Source organism: Gopherus flavomarginatus, chromosome 1 (assembly GCF_025201925.1).
Source record: "Gopherus flavomarginatus isolate rGopFla2 chromosome 1, rGopFla2.mat.asm, whole genome shotgun sequence".
Taxonomy (NCBI): Eukaryota; Metazoa; Chordata; order Testudines; family Testudinidae; genus Gopherus; species Gopherus flavomarginatus.
Window position 1 is genome coordinate 11300658 of NC_066617.1, and position 17510 is coordinate 11318167.

General features: G+C 39.5%; 1 protein-coding gene across 2 annotated transcripts in view; it reads right to left on the minus strand.

Moving 5' to 3' along the window:
• MKLN1 (muskelin 1) overlaps positions 1-17510 on the minus strand; it is a 193461-nt gene that overhangs the window by 119232 nt on the left and 56719 nt on the right. For both annotated transcript variants that reach the window (XM_050936877.1, XM_050936878.1), the window contains 2 exons: positions 9686-9795; positions 2495-2687 (listed from right to left, as the gene is read on the minus strand). In XM_050936877.1, the coding sequence (XP_050792834.1) occupies positions 2495-2687; positions 9686-9795 (303 nt within the window). The remainder of the gene's footprint in view (positions 1-2494; positions 2688-9685; positions 9796-17510) is intronic.

Below are 17510 nucleotides of genomic sequence, written 5' to 3' on the forward strand. Positions count from 1 at the left end.
ACACAAGAGAGCTTACAGCAGCACAGTCGCATCAGTGCAGCTACGCCACTAAGCTCTCCAGAGTAGCCATAGCCTAATGTCAGGCATACACCAGAAACGTTTGCTAACGTCAGTTTACAAAGTTCTTTTTTATTTTAAGCAAATTTCTGTATTGGCAAAAGCCCTAGTGTAGACGCAGTTATACCAACATGAAAGTGCTTTTCCCAGCTTAGTTTATGTCACTCAAGGAACCAGTATACACTGCGTCTAACACTAGGAGCATTTGCCAGTATTGCTATAACAGCAAACCTCTTCTAGTGTAGACCTGGCCTAGAGCTAGACGGCCAGAGTTTTTTTGCACATTGCATAGGTGCAACTGAAGCAAGCAATCAGTTGTTCAAGGCCATTGCTCTATGCCAAGAGATGTCAGCAGTCAATGCAAACCTGACATTTAAAACTGTATCAGGAACTAGGCAGGTTGACTCTTCACCACAAAAAAAAAATTAAACTGGAAAGCAACCGTGATTTCTTAACCAGTGAAATACTGGATCTAGGAATCTGCCATACTTGTCCTTTGCCAATACTTCTATACCTGGATAAGCAGGAGAACATTGCAGCAGTTATGAATCATTTGTTCAAGTAAGAAAGTACTCAAGTACTTCCTAGAAAAAGCACAATCTACAAGTCTGGAGAAAATAGAGCAGTCCCAAAGGAGTGGAAAGTAGCACAGCACAATCCCACACAGTAAACAGAACATGCTATTTGATATACTTGATTTATAAAGGAGACACAAACTATGAGGCTATCTTTTGTTACACTTCTTTTCACTCCCACTGCACCCCAGGAACCAATCACTACTTTGATAAAAACTGCATTACTGATGTTGCCAGCAGGCACATACACACTTCTGGAAGTTGTGTTTTATTCGCAGCTATTACAAATCAGGAGAGTTGAGCTCAGAAGGACAAAGCTCTGGGCTGGACTTGCCATCATGCTACATTGTTATTATGCCACTGAAGTCAAAGGAGTTACCCAAAGATTCTCCTTTTATTATGCCAGTATAAGTTTCACCTAGACTGAGCAAATGAACATAGAGCACAATCCTGAGAGTCAGGACTTGCTGAGTTCTAACCGTGGCTGTGCTCCAAGCTTGCTGTGCAGGGCAAAGACACTTCAACTCTGCTACTCAAGCTCCCTCTGCACTCTAAATAAAGCTCTAAATAAAGGGTTAATCTTAAATTTATTTATAACAAATCTAGCCGCTGGGCCTCTGCTCCAAAAGTCAGAGCCTGTCTCCCACTCTCACCTCAGGGTCTTCCTGTAAGCAGATTCCTATTACAAGGCATATTGTCCCTACATCCATTAACAAAGCCACTGCCCTCACTCAAATCCCTCCCAAAATATTATGTCTGCAGTGTTGCCCAATTAGGTAGGTTTAAAAAGAACAATCCATTAAATTTAACAAAATCAACCATAATGAAGAGATGGCCCTGTTAATTGGTGAGTCTTACTGAAATCTTGTCATTCCCTTACACTCCTCTCAACTTCTCTTTTGTTTATTATAGGCCTGCACAACTCTTAAAGCAGCGAGGGCCACATTACTCCAAAGACAACAGCTGAGGGCCGAAACCCCCCAGCCCCACAGAAACATCTCCCCCCTCCCAGGACCTCCCTGCCTGTGGAAACACCCGGCTCCAGCACCGCCCAGCCCTGCAGAAACAAACCCTTCTTCCCCAGCGCCGCCCCACCAAAACAGCTGTGGGCCAAAAAGGAAGGTTGGGGGTGGGGAGGTGATGGTTGATTTTAAAATCAACCACGGGCTCCCAGCTGAAGAGGTGGCTGGGATCTATCAGGGCAAATTAAAGGGCCCGGGGCTCCGGCAGCTGAGGGAACGTGGAGCTTTGCGGGGCTGGGGCAGGGATTTAAAGGGCCCAGACTCCTGGCGCTGAGGGGAGCCCGAGCCCTTTAAATCCCAGCCCCAGTCCATCCGCTGAAGCCGCGGCCGGAATTCAAAGGGCTCTGGGCTGCCCGTGGCGGTAGGGAGCCCTGAGCCCTTTAAATCTCAACTGTGGACAGGAATCTCTGCGGGAATCCCAGAGCCCTTTGATTCCCTGCCGCGGCTGAGATTTAAGGGGCTCTGGGCTCCCTGCCACTGCGGGCAGCTCAGAGCCTTTTGAATCCCGGCCGCGGGCCGCACAGTGAGCCTCTGCAGGCCGCATGCAGCCCGCGGGCCGTATGTTGTGCAGGCCTGGTTTATTACCTTCTCTTGTAGTGTTATAACCAGGGAAAATGTTAGTAAGTCTTGTCAACCTTTACTAACTCTTCTCACGCAGATCATAATCATGTGTCCAGCAAGAGTTTACAAGGCATCATGCTTCAGATACTAAATAGCTCCCCTTACATAATGCAAAACAAAAGCTATCACAATAGAGCTGTGTATATTTAATGTACATTATGGAAAGAGTTTATACATCAGCAGGCTTTCCAGACAAGATGCTGCTTTGGATTCACTTACCATTTACAGCTTTTTCTATCAATTCTTCACAAGCATCAAAGTCTCCTTTCAGCACTAGTTTGTCATGCAGATCTGTCAACATTGGGTGCTCTAGCGCAATCCTGGTTTTCTTCTGCAGTGATTCAAAAGCCTCAGTGTAGTTGTGCTGGCGAAAATGCTTTAGACACAGACGAATGGCTTCCTGTTCACGGTACTACTGGAACACAAGAAAACCTATGAGAAGGGTAGATTTCCCTGGCTGGTACTAGCAGGAATTTCTTACAAATTTGTTGGGATGACAGGGAAGTGCAAGCTCTCATACATATTGCATATGTTAACTGTTCATAGCCTACAAAGCTATACTAAACGTAATATACTTTCCATGGCATCTGCCTCCCAAGGAGATGAGACAAAACATTGTGCTATTTCTTTCTTTAAGATGATTTTATTTTTTGATACAGTTACAAGATGTGATTGCACACTTCACCACAAAACCAAATCTTTAAAATCACTGGCATTCCTTTTCTCTCTTTGGTCTTACTGCTGCTGAATTCTGCACGAAAATGGAAGAAAGTGGAAAAAACCCTTCACTCCCAAAGTTATACAATCATAAATTATATAACAAAATACTTTAAAACAGTAAGTAGGTCACAGCTTCTCTAAGCCAAAGAGCATAAGGGAAGAGTATTAAACAGGAATATATACCATATACACACAGACAATGACCATTAATCGCCATTACTTGAAAACAAAGTAAAAAAGCATGAAAGCCCATAGCCTCAAAAGCCCAGCTGTCTTGCATAACTGTATTCAGAAAAAACTGGTGTGCATGCCAAAACTAGCACTGCAAACTATTCCCTCACACCAACTCCTCATCATATCCCCCAGTATATCAGTGCTGCCCACCTGCCATCCAACAGTGCAGGATTTTGACACTAGGGTCTGGAGGAGATCCAGTGACTTACAGTACCCAAAACTCAAAAAACAGCATCTGAAAAAGCTACTGTTTTAGTTGTCAGAGAGGGGGAAGATATATCATCATTAGGGCTGTCAAGCGATTAAAAATATGAATCGCGATTAATCGCACTGTTAAACTGAATGTTTTTCATGTTTTTAAATATATTGATTACAATTACAACACAGAATACAAAGGGATAGCTCAGTGGTTTAAGCATTGGCCTGCTAAGCCCATGGTTGTGAGTTCAGGGACTTGGAGCAAAAATCTGTCTGGGGATTGGTCCTGCTTTGAGCAGGGGGTTGAGCTAGATGACTTCCTGAGGTCCCTTCCAACTCTGATATTCTATGATTACTCATTTCATATTTACTTCTATTATAAATATTTGCACTATAAAAATAAAATAATATTTTTAATTCACTTAAGTACTGTAGTGCAATCTCTGTCATGAAAGTTGAACTTACAAATGTAGAATAATGTACAAAAAATAACTGCATTCAAAAATAAAACGTAAAACTTCAGATCTTACAAGTCCACTCAGTCCTACTTCTTGTTCAGCCAATCACTAAAACAAGTTTGTTTACATTTGCGAAAGATAATGCTGCCTGCTTCTTGTTTACAATGTCTCATGAATATGAGAACAGGTATTTGCATGGCACTCTTGGAGCCGGCGTCACAAGGTATTTACATGCCAGATGCGCTGAAGATTCATATGTCTCTTGATCCTTCAACCACCATTCCAGAGGACATGCATCCATGCTGATGATGGGTTCTGCTCAATAAGAATCCAAAGCAGTGAGGACTGACGCATGTTCATTTTCGGCATCTGACTCAGATGCCACTAGCACAAGGCTGATTTCATCTTTGACGATTTGGGTACTGTAGTTTCCGCATCACAGTGTTGCTCTTTTAAGACTCCTGAAAGCATGCTCCACATCTTGTCCCTCTCTGGTTTTGGAAGGCACTTCAGATTCTTAAGTCTTGGGTCCAATGCTGTAGATATAGCTTTAGAAATCTCACATTGGTACCTTCTTTGCATTTTGTCAAATCTTCAGAGAAAGTGTTCTTAAAACGAACAACATGCTGGGTCATCATCCGAGACTGCTATAACATGAAATGTATGGAAGAATGCAGGTAAAACAGAGCAGAGGACATATTATTCCCCCCCTCAATGAGTTCAGTCACAAATTTAATTAACGCATAATTTTTTTAATGAGCTTCATCAGCATGGAACCATGTCTTCTGGAATGGTGGTCAAAGCATGAAGGGGAATATGAATGTTTAGCATATCTGGCACGTAAATACCTTGCAATGCCAGCTACAAAAGTGCCATGCGAATGTCTGTTCCACTTTTAAGTGACATTGCAAATAAAAAGTGGGCAGCATTATCTCCTGTCAATGGAAACAAATTTGTTTCTCTTAGCTAGTGACTGAACAAGAAGTAGGACTGAGCTGACTTGTAGGCTGTAAAGTTTTACATTGCTTTGTTTTTGAATGCAGTTATGTAACCAAAAAATATCAATCTACATTTGTAAATTGCTTTCATGCTAGAGAGATTGCGCTATAGTATTTGCATGAGGTCAACTGAAAAATACTATTTCTTTTGTTGATCATTTTTACAGTGCAAATATTTTAATAAAAATATAAAGTGAGCACTGTACCATTTGTATTCTGTGTTATAACTGAAATCAATACGCAAAAATGTAGAAAAGCACCCACAATATTTAATTAATTTTAATTGGCACTCTTTTGTTTAACAGTGCAATTAAAACTGCAACTAATTGCAATTAATTTTTTTAGTTAATTGCATGAGTTAACTGTGATTAATCGACAGCCCTAATTATCATTAGCTTTAAATATGTTAATAGCAATAACTAGATGGAAGGAATTCAGGGTGACATTTTCCAAAGTGTGTAAGCAACTTAGCACACCCACTTTCATTGAACTTGTGCTCCCATATCTCTTTAATGAGATTACAAGTTTGGTAGTAAGGCACCTGACTAAAGTACCACATGAAATTTTGATTAAAAAAAATCTAGAATACAAAATTAACATGGCACACATGAAGTGGATTAAAAGATGGCTAATTAACTGGTCTCAAAATGTAACAGTAAATGAGGAATCATCATAAAAAACAGGTGCATTTCTAATGGGATCATGTAGTGATAAGAACTGATCCCTTCCACTATTTAACACAACCTGGAAGAAAAGAAAATCAGAGAGAAAGTTTGCAGATGACACAAAAATTGGGAGAGTAGTAAATAATGAAGAGAACAGATCTCTGATAAAGAGCAATATGGCTCACTTAGTAAGCAGGGCACAAGCAAACAATGCACGTTTTAATATGGCTAAATGTAAAAGTATACATCTAGGAACAGGAACATACGCCCATACTTACAAGATGGAAGATTCTATCCTGGGAAGCAGTGACTCTTAAAAGCTTTGAGAGTTGTGGTGGATAATCAACTGAACATGAGCTTCCAGTGTGATGCTGTGACTAAAGACCTAATAAAATCCTTGGAGGCGTAAACAGGGGGATCTCAAGTAGGAGTAGAGAGGTTATTTTACCTCTGTATTTGGCAATGGTGCAACTTCTGCTGGAGTACTCTGTCCAGTTTTGGTGCCCACATTTCAAGAAAGATATTGCTAAATCAGAGAGGGTTTAGAGAAGAGCCATGAAAATGATTGAGGGGCTGGAGAACATGCTTTACAGTGAGACTCAAGGGAACAGTCTCTTTAGCTTAAAGACAAGGATAAGTAGTGATTTAATCACAATCTATATGTGCCCTTATGGTGAACAAACATTTAATAATGGGCTCTAGAATCAAGCAGAGAAAAGTACATGTACCAGTGGCTAGAAGTTGAAATTAGACCAATTCAGAATATAAATAAAGTGTGATTTTTTTTAAACACTCTGTTTAACCATTGGAACAATTTACCAAGGGTCACAGTGGGTGCTCTGTCACTGGATATTTTTAAATTCCAATTTAAATTACAGGTATGCTTCTGTTCAAAAAGTAACTATTTTGGTGAAGTCCTATGGCCTGAGTTATACAGGTCAGACTAGAGATCTCAATTGTTCCTTCTTACCTTGGAAGCTATGAATAAACCACATGGGCACTTTTGAACATCCTACCCTTAGCTTTTATGACTGAGAAACATGCCAGCTTCATGTAATTGGATTTGGGGCTCTCTCATTAACTATTGAAATTTCACCTTTTTGCCTCTTAAAACGTAGGTATCAAATATTGACAGATTTTATTTTAAACATTTTCAGTAGGTGAAGTCAGTTTCTGTATTTTAGTATATTTCAAAAAGCCTAGAGTTGGATGAATTTTGACAAAATTTGTGACAAAAAGTTTACAAGTAGAAAAAAAATATCTACAATAGTCGTAAGTGCGGTGTTGATCATTCTTAATCCAAAATTATTTGCAACAGTCATCTGTGAACTGGTAGTTACCTGAAAATGTTGGGAGCGAATGTTATCTGTGACTTAAAAATCAACCACCAGCACATATGTGAATGAGATTAAGTTGTGTGCTAACAAAAAACACAGAACACTTACTGGAATATGCAAATAAAGCAAGAAGATCAGCTTCACAATATAGCTGAATGTATGAAAAAACGACACAGAATCATAGAAGATTAGCGTTGGAAGAGACCACAGGAGTCCATCTAGTACAACCCCCTGCTCAAAGCAGGACCTATCCCAACTAAGCCATCAACTTAAAAACCTCTAAGGATGGAGATTCAATCACCTCCCTAGGTAACCCATTTCAATGCTTCACCATCCTCCCAGTGAAACAGTTTTTCCTAACATCCAACCTAGACCTCCCCCACTGCAACGTGAGACCACTGTTCCTTGTTCTGTCATCTGCCACCACTGAGAACAGCCGAGCTCTATCCTCTTTGGAACCTCCCTTCAGGTAGCTGAAGGCTGCTATCAAATCCCCCCTCACTCTTCTCTTCTGCAGACTAAATAAGCCCAGTTCCCTCAGCCTCTCCTCGTAAGTCATGTGCCCCAGACCCCCTAATCATTTTTGTTGCCCTCCGCTGGACTCTAATTTGTCCACATCCTTTCTGTAGTAGGGGGCCCTTTCTGGACAATACTCCAGATGTGGCTATATATACACCATATAACATAGAACTTTAAAAGTGTTCACTTGTACATCAGTAAAATCTACCTAGTTTTAAAGTGAAACCTATACAGAAAATTCCTAAATTACTCAAGTGATGGAAGGATAAAAAAAGCAGACTGGAGCATATTCAACTCCCTAGTTTAGTCATAAGGCCAAATTAAACCCTGGTGTAACTCCACTGAGGGCATGAATACATTTGATATATTTAGTCCATAAAGACTTAAATTAATGTTGGATGCCAATTTTCATGGTCAATATTTACAATGAAATGCCCCTAAGAGCATAAATGGTTATTTTAAAACACCAACAAGAGGTCCGGCATGGCTTTTATTGGGAAAAGCTATGAGTACATTACACACTTTATATATTTCATTGTCTCCCACCCTTAAGATTGCTCATCTTCTTAGACTGCAAGATCTTTTATACATGGACAGTGACCATATCTTCACTGGTACAGCAACTAGGATAACAGGGCCCCATTCCTGGTTTGGTCTTTTGGATACTATTATTAAGACTCTACTTAACTTGCAATATTTGTGGAAATTGTAGATTCCACAATATTAAGATTCCATCGCAATTTTGTCAGTGGGGGCCCTCACTCTCAGCCCGGATGGCCAACAGCGGAAAAAAATCGCTGAAAAGTACTAATGACCTTATTATCTGTGGTAATAAAGTCCATTAAGGTCCATTACTACTTTCCTGCAGTTTTCCATAGCTTGTCTGCAACTCAGCTGCAATTTTTTTTTGATAATCATTCCACAATTCAAGTAGCGCCTCTCTCATTATACAAATACTGAAGACTATTTTTTACACCATTGTCAAGGTTCAAGTAGACGAGCCAGACTATAGCTGTAGATCGACTTTTAATAAACTTCTCATAATTTAACAACAGGATAGGGAGACAAAAAAAGAAATCATGTTAAAAACAGTTCACTGCAGCTAACCTTAAAGTTTAAGTAGCATCAAAAGCTTTCTACTATTCACTAGCAAATGCAGGAACAAGAACAGGAAGTATAGTCAAGCAAAAGCAAACTACAAAAATGCTCTGATGTTGATGAATGCGGTTAATTGAACCAGGAATTCTGGAGAGGAGTTTTATATTTTAACAAAAAAAGAAACCTCATTTAGAGTCCATAAAAGCAACAGGGTTTGAGGCTGACCTATCAAAGTAAAGTATTATAAAGATGTAATGGCAACACTGAGAATTCAAGAACCTAGTGACAGGAAAAAGGACAGATGAAAGGGGAGGTGAAAAGTTGCATGGATTACTATTTGGATTGACCTTTATCAACCGTTATTGTTTCGGAAAACAGAGGTGGTCTGTATGCGCACACACGCTTTGTTGATGTTTCTGTATAAACTGCTCTCTTGAACACAAGACTTCAAATGATCAAATTTCACCATACTGACCAAAGACAAAAAAGTGTGTATGAAAACGTGTACATCTATACATACACACACACACACACACCTTGATCAGTATGACAAGATTTAATATTACTCTATAAAAGAACACTTTACATGGGAATGTATATTGAAAATCACCACCAAGATCCTTATATGTTTAAGCTTTAGTGTTTTGTCCTGGAACAACAACTTACTATGTTTGTATTACAGCAGTGTCCTAGAACAGCTCACATAGTCCCTCTCCCACCATGCTGAAGCTTATGCCTACAATTGTCCTGGTATGTGTAAGCCATGCTTCACTAGTGAAAACCAAATACAAAATACAAGTCCACCTACTTCAAATAACCAAGTGTTCAAGTGTATTCAAGACCCTTTAAAGAAAGGGTAAGATATAGGAAAAAAAAGTTACTGGAAGAGGGTGTAAGGCAAAAAAGATCACAATTTAACAAATGTGCCTCAGAAATTCCACAGACTCACTGGTACACAATAAATCATACAAATTTAAAGCACAGGATAGTTTCAAAAAGTCTGAATTTAAGCTTCCGCACTTGCTTTATACATAATTTAAAAAAAGAAAAAACAAGCTCATTTAAACAGTTGATATCTGCAGAACAGAAGAGAAATAGTGCAATTGCACAAGAGTAAGTTTTACAGTGTCCTGAGATTGTGTTTGCTTTGAGAGTGGTGCAGTCATTTAAAATGCAGGCCTACCTTGCTGTACCAGTTGAGGCAGGGTTGGACCACATCTGGATCATCAATGCCATTAAGTTCAACATACCAGATACTAAAATTGAAGCTGGGCCCCCATGATAACAGTGGAACTGGAGGGGGAGAGAGTGGGGAAAAAAGAAAGGTATATAAATGTCAAATACTTGTTAGATTATTGATCAAACCTACAACACTATAGCCAAAGAATGCATTTTTAGCCCAGGAAGAATAATGATTTAACAAGAATAAAATTCTCTTCCTTTACACACAAATTTTTGGTTATTGATTTTCTGTAAGGTTAGAAAATTTACCAGCCATACATCTTATTAAGTTGTGCCTCAAAACAGCGTGCAGTGGAAAAAAAGAAGACAGCAGATATTTACAGACTAGACCAGGGGTAGGCAACCTATGGCACGGGTGCCGAAGGCGGCACGCGAGCTGATTTTCAGTGGCACTCACATTGCCCGGGTCCTGGCCACCAGTCCGAGGGGCTCTGCATTTTCATTTAATTTTAAATGAAGCTTCTTAAACATTTTGAAACCTTATTTACTTTACAATAGTTATTTACTAAACAATAGTTTAGTTATATATTATAGACTTATAGAAAGAGACCTTCTAAAAACATTAAAATGTATTACTGGCATGTGAGACCTTAAATTAAAGTGAATAAATGACGACTTCGCACACCACTTCTGAAAGGTTGCCGACCCCTGGACTAGACGCTTGCACACAGGTAGAGGAAAGTAGGGTCAGAATACAACAGTTCAAATGGCCAATGTGTTTTGACACTGATGGACATTACATGGGCAAACTGAGGGCAGTACGTGATATTTAAAGTGTGTGGTTTATTGCATTTTTGCCAACAGTAGAAACACCATCCCTGGTTAAGGAAGAGGATATCAGGTTTGGTTATTTTTAACTTTAGATGATTTGCAACATTGTCCCGGAAGCTTGGGAGGAAAAAAAGTGATGTGCTTTACAGGTATTTTGAAATAAATTACCAAAATAATTGAATGGAGTGATTATATTGTGTTATTTTGACATACAGAATATGAAGAATTTTAAAATATTGTGCTCAGACATTTAAAATGTTTGGTGCAAAATTTTCCCCAGGAGTACACTATGCTCAAGCCCACAGCAGTAGAGACCTGCTAATGAAGGTTAAGGAATAAATAGTACATGCATTTAGAAAACGTGAAGCACAACACAAACAGTTATGGAACATGGAAAACGTCGTCCTTAATTTTAGAGGTACAATAGATAGCTTTGGGGCTTAAACTATTTGACAATATCCCTTTAAAAGTGAAAACAGCTATTAAAATGTTACACTAAGGAAAAAATGACATGTTCTCTCTTAGGAATAGCAAAGGATGCCAAAATTCAGTGCAAAATTTTAACAGCCGGTCTGTAGGCAGATCTAATATGAATAAAGTGTAATGCTGTAGATCTATAGCATTTAGCTATGTTAACTATACAACACAAGCCAAGACAGAGGAGTCTACACTGAAGTTGCAGCATAGACCTGAAACTATGGAGAGATACAGGAGGTACAGAAACTCCATCCCAACTGATCATACTAGTGAGTAAAGGTATCATTTTATTTTTCCAGTTACAATCCTAATATCCTCTTACCACTGGTGGTAATTAAAAAAAAAAAAAAAAAAAAAAAAAAAAAAAAAAAAAAAAAAAAAAGTGTCTGTTACTGCACTCTTAAGGATATTGACACTGATGTCCTAGCCAAATTCCCATTGATAGTTACAATTGCACAACTAAATATCTATCTGTAGTTTAAACTGAGACTTCAATTCCTCTCCTAAATAGCTTAGTTTTAAAAAGTGCTTATTGCTAGATACACAAGCTCCATATAGGAAGCCAAATATACCAAGTCAACACAATATACTAGGTTTAGAGTTTGCTGGGAATTTTCTGTCCAAAATCGTTGACAGAAAATGTATTTTCTGGAAATTTGACTGGTTCTTCTTCAGTTCTCCTCTGGGAAAAACTGAAACAAGATGTTTAATTTTGGCAGTTTGACAAGTAAAACTATTTTGGTTTGCTGAACTGCATCTTCCTGTACTGCCACGTTGCATGATGGAAGTTGTAATTCAGATGCCCCATGCCCCCTATGAAGCAGGCAGAGGCCACACTACATCTCATGATGCAACATGATCTCCCCTGACCACACTGTGTAGTGCATCATGGAAGTCACACATGGAAGTAACACAGAAGCTGTAGTCTGGGCAAGGAGTCTAGTCCACAGGGGAAAGAGGGCATCAGGTACCTGCTCTACAACTCCTATGAGACAATGCAAAACTATAGGGAAATGATTTTTAATGTTGAATTGACTCAAAGTGATACATTTTGGGTCAGTTAAATAAACAGACATTAAACATTCCAATTCAAGAATATCAAAATGTTTTGTTTCAATTTAAAATTTCAAAAGCAAAACACCACCATTTCCAAATCGAGATTATTCCACACAAAAATTCAACGTTTTGTCCCATTTCAAAGGGGGGGGGAGGAAATGCATTGTAAACAAAATAATAGCCAATCCATTCCAAAGGAATACCAGAACCAAAGTACCTGATACCATAGCAAATAGCTCTCACAAAAACAAAACAAAACAAACAAAAAATCACTGCATGAAAGGGAACAATTGCCAAACAAAGGAGAGGGATGAAAGTGATTCCAGGAAAAGGGAACCTCTCAAGCGCGGGGAGGGGAGAGAAAATGTCTTTGCCAAAATTAATACACTCCTTGCTGACTGCCTTTCAGGACATGACAAAAGATGGTTTAGGCTCCTGGGCTATGTCTACATTGCACTACTGCTCAGACATCAAAGGTATGAATTGCAGTGCGCAGCAAAGTGCTGAGCAGAACTCCCATGTGGACACTGCAGGCACAAACTAAAAGATTCCTAATTTACTTTAGGACCATGTTAATGCGAACTAGGAACCTTTTTATTCACTCCCGCAGCATCCACATAGAGGAATTTAAGTGCAGTACTTCAGTATTCACACACACACACACACACCCCTATAGTCACCATAGACTATGGGGCACCATAGATAAACCGTGGGTTTGCTGGACTAAGGAAGTCCTGGCCCCAGTCCAGACGGATCTCACAGAGAGCAGTAGATTTGTCTCAACTGACTGCCTAGCAGTTGCAGGCTGATTTAAGAATATTTGTACGTGACAAGAAACAAATGATGGGTGCAGTGTGAAAAACAAAAAAACTGGATGCAAAGCAACTACTTAAATACACAATGCCTAGATTTTACTATGTCCTTTCAGAACTTTCCAGATAAAAATTGTTACCCAAGATTCTAGGAATGACCACCAGAAGGTTATTACTTCATAGATTTCTAAGGAAATCCAGAGGGTCCTCAGCAGGCTATGATTTTTATTCCACCCTCTCTTTCCTCATTCCTATTATTCACTTCACTGAAACCTTCTCTCTTCACTTACAAAGTCTCAGACTAAATTAGCGACAAAGAGTCCTGTGGCACCTAATAGGCCAACAGATGTATTGGAGCATAAGCTTTCATGGGTGAATACTCACTTCGTCAAGATGCATGTAGTGGAAATTTCCAGAGGCAGGTATAAATATGCAGGCAAGAATCAGTCTAGAGATAACGAGGTTAGTTCAATCAGGGAGGATGAGGCCCTCTTCTAGCAGTTGAGGTGTGAACACCAAGGGAAGAGAAACTGCTTTTGCAATTGGCTAGCCATTCATAGTCTTTGTTTAATCCTGAGCTGATGGCGTCAAATTTCCTGCCTCTGGAAATTTCCACTACATGCATCTGACGAACTGAGTATTCACTCACAAAAGCTTACGCTCCAATACATCTGTTCGTCTATAAAAGATGCCACAGGACTTTGTCACTTTTTACAGATCCAGACTAACACGACTACCCGTCTGATACTAAACTAAATTAGGACATTTTCTGAAACATAAAAAAAGAGAATACTGTCATAAACAGATAGCTAAGGGTTAATGTTCTTTTACCTGTAAAGGGTTAACACAGGGAACCAAACACCTGACCAGAGGACCAATCAGGAAACAAGACTTTTTCAAATCTGGGTGGAGGGAAGTTTTGGGTGTGAGTTCTTTGTTCTTTGTCTTGGTTCGGTGACCCTCTCGGCTCAGAGTGATTTTTCTATCTCCAGGCTTTCTAATCTTCTGTTTCCAAGTTGTAAGTACAAGAATAGGAAGACAATAGGTTTATATTGTTTTCTTTTGCATTTACATGTGTGTAGTTGTTGAAATGTTTTAAATTGTATTCTTTTTGGATAACGCTGTTTATTCACTTTTTTCCTTAAGCAATTGAACCTGTATATTGTCACCTTAATACAGAGATTATTTTTAATGTCTTTTTCTTTCTTTTTTATATAAAGCTTTCTTTTTAAGACCTGTTGGGGTTTTTTCTTTAGTGGGGACTCCAGGGAACTGAGTCTGCCGCTCACCAGGGAATTGGTGGGAGGAAGAAGTCAGGGGGAAACTCTCTTTGTGTTAGATTTACTAAGCCTGACTTTGCATACCCTCTGGGTGAGGGGGAAGAGAGATTAGATCTCTCGGTACTTGTGTTTCAAGGACTGGAAGCAGGAAATCTCCTAGGGTCGTCCAGGGAGGGGAGCCTGGGAGGAGGTAACAAGGAAACAAGGGGAGGGGGTTATTTCCCTTTGTTGTAAGACTCAAGGCATCTGAATATGGGGGTCCCCCAGGGAAGGTTTTAGGGAGACCACAGTGAGCTAGGCACTGTATAATTCCTAGCTGGTGGCAGCGATACCAGGTCCAAGCTGGTAACTAAGCTTGGAGGTTTTCATGCTAACACCCATATTTTGGACGCTAAGGTCCAGATCTGGGAAGAAATGTTATAACAGATACCTCCAGAGTCCTGGATACCTTTATGTCCCTCAATTGAACATGTCTTAGTGTGCAAGTGCTTTTACTAGCTATTGCAAAGGAAAAAAATTTTGCTACAATATTTGCATATGATGTTCAAATGCTAATCCGTGACACCAGTAGTATGGAAAGTGTTACAAAACACCAAATTCTACAACACAAAGTTGAAGATTTTTATACGTGCCTCCAGTCCACTGTTTTTGACTATTTTCATTACCAAAGATGCCCTATTAAAAACTACGAGGAGTCCCTGTGGCACCTTAGAGACTAACTGGGACACAAGGACTCCTCGTCATTTTTGCTGATACAGACTAACATGGCTACCACTCTGAAACCTATTAAAAACTGTTTTCCTCACTACACTGCCTGGCTCTTAATCTTTGATTTGCCAAATGCTGTGCCTGCAGGATATGTATTATTCCTATTTTATTTTGAAAAATAAACATTCCCATAAAGAACAATTTGTTTTTCCATGTCTTCCAAATTTTACAATCTAGACTGTTGGGATGGCTTCTTCCACTCTTTGCTAAACATGCAAATAAAACCCTAAATCACTTCATAGAGTACAGTCCTCCACACCACAATGTTCAGACACTTTGAAAGTTAAAAACCTAACAAAAATCCAAACTGAGAAGATATTACACAGTAGTTGCTCTCTAATGCAGCACTAGAACCTGCACCCTACTCCATCTCCTACTCTGAGTGGGGCATACTACAGCAGTATCAAAACTATACTTGCGATCTGATAATTTATGGAATTTGTAACATGTCTGACATAAGCCTTCAGGCCATCTGTTCAAATTCATCAGTTTGGAAAGTGACCCACCATCTGATGGCCTTTCAGAGTTCCAAGAGAGTTACTCACAGTCCAATTCCTAGTGGAGAGCTGTCACATCCAGAGAAACCCAACAAAGATACTGCTTGGCGATGGTTAACATATATGAAGCAAAAAGGATTGAACAGGCTCTGGAGAGCAGAAGCCCCCTGTAGATATGAGGTGATCTTTTCAGGTCAGGACTGATGCACAGTGCAGGTGAAAGTTATGCTCCTGCTGCCTTAACTATATTTGTCCTTTGAACAAAGGACTTTAGTAACAGGTCCTGCTCATCAGCAACCACTACTAACATTCTTCTCTTGATTAGAAGTGGATTTAATCCAAGAGCATATATAGCAATTTATCAAATTCTCTCTCACACACAGATTTGCATGTAAAAAAAATTAAAGGTTAATAAAAGTTTAATATGATTGTTTTCATTTAGTTCCTTCTCTACAAGAAAAAGCATTGTCCCTCACACTACAATTTTAGAGGCTATAAAACAAAATAAATAACCTAAAAGCTATTAAGTGCTATTGGTTCTATCCGTCTATCCACCCCAGCCCCCAAAAAGCTTGGAAAGAGAGGAAAATCAAGTAAGAGCTATGAAGACCTGAAAATGTTAGAACTAGCATACCATTCAGCAACCTCTCTAAGCAAGGAAGAGCATCAAGAACATTCCACCCCTGAGCATCACCCTCAGAACTAGTTACCTACTCAGTTCCAAGTCCAATTCAAGGTATTAGCAATCATTTGCTAAATGATTAAGGGGCTGTGGCCCATCTATCTCAACAGTTGCCACTTGTCCCTCACACTGAAACATGAGCTGATGGTTGGAAAGCTGTCAGAGCACAAGGTACACCTCACATGGACCGAGACAGAATTTCTCAATGGAGAGCCCAAACTGCGGACCTGGCTTCTAGCAAAGATTTAACAGCCCAGGTTTAACACCGGACCCAGGAAAAAGACTTCTCCTTACACAGGTGTTTTAATGGAATAGCAAGTTCCTCACCTCAGCCCACTTTAGTTAGTCTTTAAGGTGCCACAGGACTCGTTGCTTTTTACACCTCACTCCACTTTACTTGGAATCATACCCTGAGAGGCCATGAAATGGAGGTTCAGGTTGGACAGCTAAAATCCCATTTAGAGATCATTCTTATCATTTATGTACATGTCCAGATATTAAGGTGACAGGTACTTCAGGAATGTGAACCATGAATACCACAAGGATGTAAGACCACAAACAGCTCAATACCTCTCATTAAACATTCAACAAGGTCTTACATTTGTTCACAAATAAAACAGAAAAGAGGTGAGCAGTGGTGTTTTTACTATCAGAGTTCCATTACGCAGGATCATTCTATTTCACAAGTATTTAAAAACAAGTAGCATTAAAACAGAAGTTATACCACATTTGGGAAGGGAAGATGACAGACGCCCTGCAGGGGCTACAAAGCCCAAGAAAAATTTCATCAGATATTTTAAAGTTGCTCCAAATGATGAGAGTAGAGAGAAAAAAAAAGTATCAATTGAATGGCTAGATAACCTGCCCTTTAACTCTAATACATAGGACATTTTAGGATTCCTTCTCCATCACTTTAAGCACATCTCCTCAGTCTTGAATCTCGCCCTGGTTCCCACTCTTCTACATTAAGGGCAAGCTTCTCATCTTCACTTTCACAGTTTTCTGCCCTCTCATTTATACAGCTCCTAGAGATGTGCATAGCATTTCAGATAAAGTGTCATATGGCTGGGGTAGCAACTATTTAAATTAGACTGACATAAGGAGAGACAGACGGTGGGATGCAGTTTGAAAGAGCAGTGAGATTCACACAAAATATGGTCATGGGGGTAACCCTATTTTTGTTATGTACTGAGCTAGTTTTCTTGTAAATTTATTTTATTTGTAATATTTGCAAAAGCAACAAAGTAGCGAGTTTTGAGGAAGGATCTGGAGGAGGAGGAGGTTAATACCTATGCCCCATCTAAAGTTCTTTTCCCAACAGTTCCCTTTGTCTCCTTCACCCACCCCAGATTACATATATTCTTCTGTGTTGCCCTTCAAGCCTGTAAAACCTTCCCAAGTATTTGAGAAGTAGCCCCTGTAA